At 44.3% G+C, this 12,658-nt stretch overlaps 1 protein-coding gene across 2 annotated transcripts in view; it reads right to left on the bottom strand.

Annotated features, from left to right (window-relative positions):
• The window catches only part of LCORL (ligand dependent nuclear receptor corepressor like), a 159,417-nt gene that overhangs the window by 65,420 nt on the left and 81,339 nt on the right, over window positions 1–12,658 (bottom strand). For both annotated transcript variants that reach the window (XM_069744690.1, XM_069744691.1), the window contains exons 3-5: window positions 10,256–10,332; window positions 10,037–10,166; window positions 6,632–6,886 (exon numbers count right to left, since the gene is read on the bottom strand). In XM_069744690.1, coding sequence (XP_069600791.1) covers window positions 6,632–6,886; window positions 10,037–10,166; window positions 10,256–10,332 — 462 coding nt within the window. The remainder of the gene's footprint in view (window positions 1–6,631; window positions 6,887–10,036; window positions 10,167–10,255; window positions 10,333–12,658) is intronic.

The raw sequence follows: 12,658 nt of genomic DNA, 5'->3' as shown, positions 1-12,658 counted from the left end.
CTCCAGCAATCTGCCCCACTGTGTCCTCCAGCATTGCCCCCCCAGTGTGTCCTCCAATCTGCCTCACTGTCTCCATCATTGCCCCCAGTGTGTCCTCCAATCTGCCCCAGTGTCTCCAGCATTGCCCCCCAGTGTGTCCTCCAGCATTGCCCCCCACTCCCCCAGTGTGTCCACCGATAACTGATCCAAAAAAAAACAAAAAAAAAACAAGCAGTCTCCTCACCTGTCCGCGCTCCAGGCGGCGAGCTCCCTGCAGCAGCGCACACTCGCCGGCGACTGACAATGACGTCAGACGCCGGCGACGTGTGCGCTGCGGCCGACATCAGCCGCCAGCCTCCAATTGGCTGGCGGCTGTTGTTGTTAACTATTGATGTGCGGGCGCGCGCCCGCACATCAATAGGAAACCGCCGCAGCGCTGCAAGGGGCCCGGTGAGCAGATGAGAAGGGGCCCGATGCGGCCCCCTCTCTCCGCCCACCGGGTCCGGGGGGCACATAAACGCCGGCGGCGGCGGCCGGCACTGGCCGGCATTCACAAATGATTATCAGAGGGTTAATCTGCGGTAGCCCAGGGCCCCCCCAGACCACTGGGCCCTGGGCTACCGCCCATATTGACCCTCTGATAATCCGTCCCTGGAAGTAAGTGACGGAAGTGTGCGGGAGCAGGAGGCGGACATAGTGCGGTGACCAGGGGCGTCTGACTTGCCGGCCCCGGGCCCCCTGTCTGCGAGCCAGATACGGCCATCAAAAGAGCCATATCTGGCTCGCGAGCCATAGGTTCCCGACCCCTGATATATGGGGATAAACCACTGTTTGAGCGCATGGCAGAGCTCGGAAGGGAAGGAGTGCCATTTGACTTTTCAATGCAAAATTGGCTGGAATTGAGATCGGACGCCATGTCGCATTTGGAGAGCCCCTGACGTGCCTTAACAGTGGAAACCCCCCACAAGTGACCCCATTTTGGAAAGAAGACCCCCTAAGGAACTTATCTAGATGTGTGGTGAGCACTTTTAACCCCCAATTGTTTCACTAAAGTTTAGAATGTAGCATTGTGAAAATTAAAAAATCATTTTTTCTTTCCACAAAATGATGTTTTAGCCCGCAATTTTTTTTTCCCAAGGGTAACAGGAGAAATTGGACCACAAATGTTATTGTCCAATTTGTCCTGAGTACGCTGATACCCCACTTGTGGGGGGGAACCACCGTTTGAGTGCATGGCAGAGCTCGGAAGGGAAGGAGCACCGTTTGAAATGCAGACTTAGATGGAATGGACTGCAGGTGTCATGTTGCATTTGCAGAGCCCCTGATGTACCTAAACAGTAGAAACCCCCCACAAGTGACCTCATATTGGAAACTAGACCCCCCAAGGAACTTATCTAGATGTGTTGTGAGAGCTTTGAACCAACAAGTGTTTCACTACAGTTTATAACGCAGAGCCGTGAAAATAAAAAATATTTTTTTTTTTCCACGAAAATGATATTTTATCCCCTATGTTTTTATTTTCCCAAGGGTAACAGGACAAATTGGACCCTAAAAGTTGTTGTCCAACTTGTCCTGAGAACGCTGATACCCCATATGTTGGGGGGGAACCACTGTTTGGGCACACAGGAGAACTCAGAAGGGAAGGAGCCCTGTTTTACTTTTTCAAAGCAGAATTGGCTGGAATTGAGATTGGACGCCATGTCGCGTTTGGAGAGCCCCTGATGTGCCTAAACAGTGGAAACCCCCAATTATAACTGAAACCCTAACCCTAACCCTAGCCCTAATGGGAAAATGGAAAAAAATACATTTTTTTACATTTTATTATTTTTCCCTAACTAAGGGGGTGATGAAGGGGGGTTGGATTTACTTTTATAGCGTGTTTTTGGCGGATTTTTATGATTGGCAGCTGTCACACACTAAAAGACGCTTTTTATTGCAAAAAATAGTTTTTGCATCACCACATTTTGAGAGCTATAATTTATCCATATTTTGGCCCACAGAGTCATATGAGGTCTTGTTTTTTGCGGGACGAGTTGACGTTTTTATTGGTAACATTTTCGGGCAGATGACATTTTTTGATCGCTTTTTATTTCGATTTTTGGGAGGCGGAATGAACAAAAACCAGCTATTCATGAATTTCTTTTGGGGGAGGCGTTTATACCGTTCCACGTGTGGTAAAATGGATAAAGCAGTTTTATTCTTCGGGTCAGTACGATTACGGCGATACCTCATTTATGTAATTTTTTTTATGTTTTGGCGCTTTTACACAATAAAAACTATTTTATATAAAAAAATAATTATTTTTGCATCGCATTATTCTGAGAGCTATAACTTTTTTATTTTTCTGCTGATGATGCTGTATGGCGGCTTTTTTTTTTGCGGGACAAGATGACGTTTTCAGCGGTACCATGGTTATTTATATCCGTCGTTTTGATCGCGTGTTATTCCACTTTTTGTTCGCCTGTATGATAATAAAGCGTTGTTTTTTCCCTTTTTTTTCTTTGCGGTGTTCACTGAAGGGGTTAACTAGTGGGATAGTTTTATAGAGCGGGTCGTTACGGACGCGGCGATACCAAATATGTGTACATTTATTGTTTTTTTTTTTTTTTACATAAATAAATGGATTTATTGGGAAATTTTTTTTTTTTTTTATTTGGGGATTTTTTTTTTTTTTTTTTTTTTTTTTACACATTCTATTTTTTTTTTTTTTTGAACTTTCTAACATTGTCCCAGGGTGGGACATCTCTGTATTAGATCAGATCGTTGATCTGACACTGTGCATAGCACACTGTCAGATCAACGATCTGACAGGCAGCTTAGCTGGCTTTCCAGCGCCTGCTCTCAGCAGGCGCCGGCTAGCCAGGTCACTTCATGACCCGGAAGGAGTCCGGCGGCCATCTTGGATCCGGGGACTCCTTCCGGGTCACCGGAGCAACGCGATCTCATTGCGTTGCTCCGGTGGGACAGCGCAGGGAGCCCCCGTCCCTGCGCGATCCCCCTCTATGCCGCTGTCACTACTGACAGCGGCATCAGAGGGGTTAAATGCCCGCGATCGGCGATAGCGCCGATCGTGGGCATTGCTGCGGGGTGTCAGCTGTCATATACAGCTGACACCCCGCACCCGATCACCGCGGCGCTCAGCGCGAGACCGCGGTGATCGGTGCGCCGTACTAGTACTGCTGCTGGCACTAATGCAGTGCCGGCAGCGCAGTACTAGTACGGCGCGTGTCGCGAAGGGGTTAAAAGTATACTGGTTAGTCACTGCCACCATCAGGGCATTACTGCCCTTACTGGTGTGTAAGGCCAGGAGAGCAGAGGCAAAGAGGGACCTAGTCCATGCCCCCCTTTTGCTTCTGCTCACCAGGCCCCAGAGTATAATTATGCACTGTGCACCTGCGTGCTGCACATCTCGAAGCAGGGAGCTTTCCTGATGCTGCACAGCTGTCAAAACAGAACGGCCGAGCAGCTACAGGGCTTCCTCCGCCTTTTGACGCACTGCCAACAGCGCCCACACGATGACACCATCGCGTACGTGCACCTCTCACCAAGATACCAGAAGTGGAGTTGTGCCTGCAGGGTGCTCACCTGAGTGGCAAATCTTTTTTCCTTAAAATTAATTGGGTGTGGGTAGGGTGAGCAAATGATGATGAATTGAGGGTGGGGGAAAGCAGTTGATAATGAATAGAAGGTGGGATTGAGGACATGACAATGAATTGGGGTGGAGGGGGGCATGTAAATATAATGAATCGGGGGAGCAGGATGTACAGTCAGGGGCATTGGAGATGCGGTTGTGTGACTTGTATTGAATTGGGGAAAGTACAGAGGCTACTTTATATATTTATTGGGTTAGGAAAGTTGCTATTTAGAGTAAATGGGGGCACAGTGGTTGATTATAGCTTATTTTTGGAATAGTGGGTTGTATAATAACTAATTATATATTAATGGTGGGTGCACGTCTGTTCAGCTGCATAGTGTAAAAGTAGGGGAAAAAGTGGGGAAAGAGCTCTAGATAACTTATTTTCTGCAGAGATTAGTCCTGGCAGGAAGAAGTGATGGCGGTCTGTGCTGGATGAAGAAGAAAAGCGAAGCTGATGTACTTCATCTAGAGAAGTCACTGGTGAGCGAGTGTATTACCTGTACACTATGTACAGAGCTTTTTTTATTATTATTATTATTATTGATCAGTATTGTAGTATTTGGCCACTGTGTGCAGGTAATATGTGATCTGGTCAAGGAGTGGTTGTATTTGTTCCTTGTATGTGGTATTATTGGTCATTTGTGAAATTATGCGACCTTCCTTTAAAGAAAAAAATAAAAATTACCTTTTAAAAAAAAAAGAAGTATTGGCTAATTAAAATTTCTTAAAAAGGTTAGAATAGGGCCCTGCCAAGAGAGTCTACCTTATGATGGCAGGCTTAAAAAAAATAAAAATTCAGAAATTTGTCAAAAAAAGTTTAGCTTTTGTCCCCATTTTCCAAGACCCGTAATGTTCTCATTTTTTGGGATATAAGGGCTTATTTTTTGCGGCCTGAGCTGACATTTTTACTGATACTATTTTGGGGTAGATAAAGTTGTGATCACCTTGCATTTGCAATGTTGTGGCGACCAAAAAAACAGTAATTGTGGAGTTTGTTTTTGTTCTAGTTACACTATTTACCAATCAGATTAATTTATAGATATTTTGTTAGATCGGACATTTTTGAACGTGGCGATACCACTTTTTTATTTATTTATTTTTTAAAATAGGGCAAAAGGAAGGTGTTTTTTTTTTTTTTAGCGTATTTATTAATAGTCCCCTTAGTAGACTTGAAGCTGCAATTATTGTCTGATCGCCTGTGCAATATAGTAGTGCTTCAGTCATGGGCCGGCATTCACAGGAGGATCGTGATAAGCACAGGGTTTTCAGCAGAGCCACAGCTGTAATGGCAGTCAATCAGCACCCTGCGATCAATGACTCAAATGCCACTGTACGTGATGGACATCGGCATTTAACAGGTTAACAGCCATGGGTGGATCTCGGATTAAATCAGCCATTAAGTGCCGGGAAAAATGCGGCTCAATGTGTGAGCATGCATCAAAGGCAGGGACCCGGCCGATATCGGACTTCACAAGTCAATTGTGAAGGGGATAAAAGGAACATGCACCCAGGTTTTTGCTACCACATCTGAGAGCACCATGATGTAGGGGCAGAGTTTCTGATTCCAACAATGTATAACTACTGATTGGCATCTTTTTGACTATGCACAGTGTACAAATAAAGCTGCCACTCATTGATGGGTCAGGGAAACACTGTGCTCAGGACATGGAGATCTACATGGCAGCAGCTTTACTAGTCCTCTAGTGAATCTTGTTGATAAAGCAGTGATTTTAACACTAGAGGACCAGTAAACCTGCTGTCATGTTGTCCTCCATATTAATGTGTTTTGTATAACCACACCCCCACCACTGATTGGCAGCTTTCTGGCTATGCAGTGTACATTGAAAGCTGCCCATCAGTGTTGTGGTCGAGATTGAATAGAGCTCAGCATTTAGAGAACTATTAGAACTACAGCAGATAAAACAAATTTTTATCAAAACTGCATCAAGCAGCTCCATAAATGACACATCGCTGGAATACGGGGGTCACACTCACTATTATGCTGTTTTTACCATATATACTCGTGTATAAGCCGAGGCACCTAATTTTGCCTCGGAAAACGTATAAGCTGGGTGTGCATTGTCCTCCCATCCCCCTGTCCATGCCTGCATGGCTCCTTATCCCACTGTCCATGCCTGCATGGCTCCTCATCCCCAGTCCTTGAATGCATAGCCCCCCCCTTCCCTGTGCACCCTCTTGTTCCAGTGCCAACAGCTCCGGCAGCCGAGTGATCACGGGTCCCTTCTCATTAAGATAATGAATATTCACCTCTGTCCACGCCTATGGGAGTGGAGAGAGGTGAATATTCATAACTCTTAAGTAGTGCGCAGCTGTGATAGCCCGGCACTACTGGAAGATGGCGGCTGTGGCCGATACTGTGCGCGAGATATAAGAGAAATTAATATTCATTGCCAGTGCAGTGAATATTCATTTCTATTTAGCAGCAGGCACAGGCTTTAGCCACAGCTGCCGCCTCCTGTGACCTGCTGCTTCCCCTCCCCTGCAGTCTTCTGGGACAATGACTCATGTTTAAGCTGAAGGGGGGGGGGGGGTTACAGCACAAAAAAAAACGCTGAAAAACACTAGTATATATGGTATATTATGTGAAGATTAAAAAAAACAAAAAACAAAAAAACAAAAAAAAAAAAAACAGGTGACAGGTTCCCTTTAAAACACACTAATTGTGATTAGAGTGCAACCACACAAAGAAATTTCAATTTATTAAATGAAAGACTGATACAACTCCCCATGAAATGGATCCTAAATCTTTTTACTGTGTTGAATTGCTTCCAATCTTCAATTCTAAAGAGAGACCAATCAGTTGCTGAACTCTCCAAATGCTGCCCCTTTGTTTTACAAAGAATGAGTCACTTATTGGCAGGTACCGTACACCACGCAAAGTCAAAAATCTGAATTAGCAAGTTTATATTCGTTCACAAGTCTTTGCCATAAAGACTGAAAACATTAATCTATGATATTTTATAATACGTACTAGAATATTCACACAGATCTTACCATCCTGAAATGTTTGTTCTTGAATCCTGGTAACAGTGAGGTCAAGTGGACCGTCCTGCTCATCAAAAAGCAAGCTAGCGGTATGGTCTTTTTGGATGCCATTACGAGCAAGTGGATCATCTGCTACTGTTCCATTACGATCGTGATACATTTTTCGGCTTTTTGAAATATATTCAATTGCAAACTGACGGATCATTTTCTTCATTAATTCCTGAGCTACAAGTGGAATGTTGGGATCACAGTTCTGAGGAAGATCTGTCAAAATATAAGAACAGACGCACTTATCCAACAGGTAGTCATTCTTACATGCTTCAAAACACACACACACAAAAAAAATGCTTTACAAAGCATGAAAGAAAAAAAACACCACATTTTGCCTACAGCTACAGTACAAGACAAAAAAAAATTGGGACACACGTGAATAAAAAATGCCCTATAAGCGAGCGCCAGCAGGCATGCTCTGTGCATGAAGAGTTGCGTGATGTTTCATTGCAGCCGGCTATGATTGGCCATTGCTGTCACTTGACCCACCCCCGATAAGTAAATGCGACCAGGTAATATACTAAGACACTGGTATACTGGAGAATAATTGGAAGAGTAAGCATACTAAGATTTCTTTTTAAATGTATTTTATGCTGCCCAATATCAATTTGCCCAAGTAATCACTTTTTTTTTTTAAATACATAATAGAGAAAAGTGTAAAAGTGAAATCATCTTCCAAAATGGCGGGCGTCATCTTCCAAAATGGCGGGCGCATGCGCAGTGCGCCCGCTGAATCTGCCGGCCGGCAGATTCGTTACATGTACATTTTGATCACTGTGATAAAACCTATCACAGTGATCAAAATAAAAAAAAAAAAAGTAAATGAACCCACCCCTTTATCACCCCCATAGGTAGGAACAATAATAAAATATTTTTTTTTTTCCCCCCCCCACTACAGTTAGAACTAGGGTTAGGGTTAGGGAATGTGCACACGTATTCTGGTCCTCTGCGGATTTTTCCGCAGCGGTTTTTATAAATCCGCAGTGCAAAACCGCTGCGGATTTATCGCGTTTTTTCTGCGGATTTCACTGTGGTTTTCTATTGGAGCAGTTGTAAAACCGCTGCAGAATCCGCAGAAAGTAAAATGTGTGGAATGTAAACCGCTGCGTTTCCACGCAGTTTTTTCCACAGCATGTGTGCAGCGTTTTTTGTAAACTAATGGGAAACTGCTGCAGACCCGCAGCGGCGGAAACGCTGTGGATCCGCAGCATTTTCCGCATCGTGTGCACATACCTTTAGAATTAGGCTATGTACACACGGTGCGGATTTGGCTGCGGATCCGCAGCGGATTGGCCGCTGCGGATTCGTAGCAGTTTTCCATCAGCTTTATAGTTCCATGAAAACCAAATCCGCTGTGCTCATGGTGCGGAAAATACCGCGCGGGAACGCTGTGTTGTATTTTCCGCAGCATGTCAATTCTTTGTGCGGATTCCGCAGCGTTTTACACCTGTTCATCAATAGGAATCCGCAGGTGAAATCTTCACAAAAAACACTGGAAATCCACGGTAAATCCGCAGGTAAAACAGTGCCTTTTACCTGCCGATTTTTCAAAAATGGTGCAGAAAAATCGCACACGAACCCGCCACGTGGGCACACAGCCTTAGGGTTAGGGTTGGAATTAGGGCTAGGGTTGGAAATAGGGTTAAGATTAGGCTTGTGGTTAGGGTTATGATTAGGGGTGTGTTGGGGTTAGGGTTGTGGTTAGGGGTGTGTTGGGGTTAGATTTGTGATTAGGGTTATGGCTAGAGTTGAGATTAGGGTTAGGGGTGTGTTGGGGTTAGTGTTGAAGTTAGAATTGAGGGGTTTCCACTGTTTAGGCACATCAGGGGTCTCCAAACGCAACATGGCGCCACCATTGATTCCAGCCAATCTTGCGTTCAAAAAGTCAAATGGTGCTCCCTCCCTTCTGAGCCACGACGTGCGCCCAAACAGTGGTTTACCCCCACATATGGGGTACCAGCATACTCGGAACAAACTGGGCAACAACTATTGGGGTCCAATTCCTCCTGCTACCCTTGTGAAAATGAAAAACTGCTTGCTAAAACATTTTTGAGGAAAGAAAAATTTTTTTTTTTATTTTCACGGCTCTGCGTTGTAAACTTCTATGAAGCACTTGGGGGTTCAAAGTGCTCACCACATATCTAGATAAGTTAATTTGGGGGTCTAGTTTCCAAAATAGGGTCACTTGTGTTTTTTTTTTTTACTGTTTAGGCACATCAGGAGCTCTGCAAATGCAACGTGAAGCCCGCAGACCATTCCATCAAAGTCTGCATTTCAAAACGCCACTACTTCCCTTCAGAGCCCCGACGTGTGCCCAATCAGTGGTTTACCCCCACATATGGGGTATCAGCGTACTCAGGACAAACTGGGCAACAATTATTGGGGTCCAATTTCTCCTGTTACCCTTGTGAAAATAAAAAAATTGCTTGCTAAAACATCATTTTGAGGAAAGAAAAATGATTTTTTATTTTCACGGCTCTGCGTTATAAACTTCTATGAAGCACTTGGGGGTATAAAGTGGTCACCGCACATCTAAGTTAATTCCATGGGAGGTCTAGTTTCCAAAATGGGGTCACATGTGGGGGAGCTCAAATGTTTAGGCACACAGGGGCTCTCCAAACGCGACATGGTGTCCGCTAACGATTGGAGCTAATTTTTCATTCAAAAAGTCAAATGGCGCTCCTTCCCTTCCAAGCCCGGCCGTGTGCCCAAACAGTGGTTTACGCCCACATGTGAGGCATCAGTGTACTCAGGAGAAATTACCCAATAAATTTTAGGATCCATTTTATCCTGTTACTCATGTGGAAATGAACAAATTGAGGCTAAAAAAAATTTTGTGAAAAAAAAAAAAAAAAGAAGTACTTTTTCATTTTTACGGATCAATTTGTGAAGCACCTGGGGTTCAAAGTGCTCACTATGCATCTAGATCAGTTCCTTGGGGGGTCTAGTTTCCAAAATGGGGTCACTTGTGGGGGAGCTCCAATGTTTAGACACACAGGGGCTCTCCAAACGCGACATGGTGTCCGCTAAAGATTGGAGCCAATTTTTCATTGAAAAGAACATGAAAGAACGTGGCACCGGCCCGGTCACTGCTCTTTGTATAGAGAGCGCGGCTGTATCCACACCCCTGGCTAATCCCCATGCAATCCCCCATGACTCAAACTGGAACACTATCAGAAGGAATAAAGTTTATTTCCTCCCATCAGTGGAATTTTAAGTGCAGGCGCTGGGCAGGTTCTGAATGCTATTAACAAGCGGATCGACCTCATACCTGAACGTTAATAGCCTTTTTTTTTATGTGACAGGATCCCTTTAAATAAAAAAAAAACATTTTGTGTTAATGAGAAGCCATTAAGAACGTACCTTTCTTTAGAAAGAGTGCATTTAAATAATTTTCAGCTTGGCATTCAGTTTTCTCGGTGATGAACTGGCCCTGAGATATCAGTTCCCCTGTAGGTGTGGATTGTGCAGATCCACCCGACGGCGTGCAATCCTGGCAAGGAAATACAGGAAACATTATCTTACTCCGTGGGCTATAACTTTATACGGGAGCGGGAGAGACTAGAACGGACAGATACTTACATCATTATCCTTGCGGAGGTTACATAATGAGCACTTATCATCCAAACACCAATCAACCAGTTCTTCCGGTTCACAGTCTAAAGTGGGAGGGAAAAAAAAAAAAAATGGTTTTCTGAATTTTTGGCTAGATCTTGGGCTGCAGATTTAAAGAGGTTCCAGCAAGATTTTAACAGGTCTTTCCATCTTACAAAGTGATGCCATATTGCAAGGATATGGTGATTCGCTTTATGAATGACAGGTGCCAAGAATGATGGGAATGGTATCTGCGTATTAAATTGGCACCAAGTAAACTCTGTGCTGCCTCCCACTCGCTCTTATGATTGCTGGGTGTCCAAGGTACAAAGAAAATTAGCAAATTATATAGAAAAGATTCTAACAAAAAAAAAAAGTTTTTAAGGAGTAGAGTATCACATGCTCAACCTCTGCTCCATTCACCACCTATGGGAGGCGAGTGCAACTCTCAGTCTTCTCCAGTTGTCCCATACACAAGCATGAGCAAGTGTACCTGCCCTCCAGTGAGGACTGCAGAGACTTTGTTCATACATTTCAGAATCCCCGTTTTTAAGAATACAGAAAAACCTGCATCTCTGGAATAACCCTTTAAAAAGAGAATCTGCCACCAGGTTTTTGCTACCTCATCTGAGAGCAGAATGTCAGAAAAGAGTCCAATAGCAGGGATGTATGACTACAATGTTTACTGCGTGCAACAGTTGTGATATAATCAGCGTTTGTTGATGTAGCAGAGCTCAGAAAGCTGTACCTGCCCTCCTAAAAGGGAACAGAGAATCTCCTGGTGATAAAACCTTTATTATAAGTAAACAATAGAACAAAGCAAAAAAAAAAGTGACATTGTTGATATCCGTTTCAGCCCTTACATCCTTGTGTTTACATATTCAAGAGGAAAAACTTGCTGACAATGGTACATTTTAAAAAGCATTTTTCTTTAAGGCTGTGTGCACACGTAGCTCATTTTTTGCGTTTTTTTCACGTTTATTCGTGATAAAACGCTATAAAACCGCAAAAAAAAGCATACAATATGCATCACATCATTTAGAATGAATTCCGCATGTTTTGTGCACATGAAGCGTTTTTTTTCCCGCAAAAAAAACGCATCGCGGTAAAAAACGCTGCATGTTCATTAATTTTGCGGGTTTTTTTTTGCGGATTTCCCACTAGAAAATGCATTGGGAAATGTCCGGAAAAAAACGCACCAAAAACGCGCAAAAAACGCATGCAGATTTCTTGCAGAAAATTTCAGGTTTTTCTCAGGAATTTTCATAATGTGCACATAAAGGAAACTGATGTTTGAGGGCTTTTTTGTGGTACAAGTTGGAATTTTGAATTACATTCATTTTACCATATAAATGTACTCAGTGGGACAAAAATTTCAAGTGTGATAACATTGTGAAAATAACCTTCAATTTCACCATTGTTTTGGGTTTTATTTATACTCATTGTGGTATAAATGATCTGGCAGTATGATTCTTAAGGTCACAAGTATGGTGATACTATAACATAGTATACTATACTTAATTGTCTCCTCTCCAAATCGCACCTCACCACCTGTGTGCTCGACCCCATCCCACCTCACCAAACACCACTCTTATCCCATCCCTAACCCACCTCTTCAACCTTTCACCAACTTCTGGCACCTTCCTTTCGGCTTTCAAACATGCCACAATCACGCCCATCCTTAAAAAGCCAATCCTGGATTCAACTGCTATGTCCAGGTATCGCCCAATATCGCTGCACCCATTTGCTTCCAAACTCCTGGAGCAGCACCTCCACTCTGAACTTTCCTCCCACCTCTCATCTAAAGGCCCCTTCACATTAAGCGACGCTGCAGCGATACCGACAACGATCCGGATCGCTGCAGCGTCGCTGTTTGGTCGCTGGAGAGCTGTCACACAGACAGCTCTCCAGCGACCAACGATCCCGAAGTCCCCGGGTAACCAGGGTAAACATCGGGTTACTAAGCGCAGGGCCGCGCTTAGTAACCCGATGTTTACCCTGGTTACCAGCGTAAAAGTAAAAAAAAAAAAACAAACACTACATACTTACCTACCGCTGTCTGTCCCCGGCGCTCAGCTTCTCTGCACTCCTCCTGTACTGGCTGTGAGCACAGCGGCCGGAAAGCAGAGCGGTGACGTCACCGCTCTGCTTTCCGGCTGACCGACGCTCACAGCCAGTGCAGGAGGAGTGCAGAGAAGCACAGCGCCGGGGACAGACAGCGGTAGGTAAGTATGTAGTGTTTTTTTTTTATTTACTTTTACGCTGGTAACCAGGGTAAACATCGGGTTACTAAGCACGGCCCTGCGCTTAGTTACCCGATGTTTACCCTGGTTACCAGTGAAGACATCGCTGGATCGGAGTCACACACGCCGATCCAGCGATGTCCACGGG

This window comes from Ranitomeya imitator, chromosome 1 (genome assembly GCF_032444005.1).
Source record: "Ranitomeya imitator isolate aRanImi1 chromosome 1, aRanImi1.pri, whole genome shotgun sequence".
Taxonomy (NCBI): domain Eukaryota; kingdom Metazoa; phylum Chordata; class Amphibia; order Anura; family Dendrobatidae; genus Ranitomeya; species Ranitomeya imitator.
This window is presented reverse-complemented; position numbering and strand designations above follow the sequence as displayed.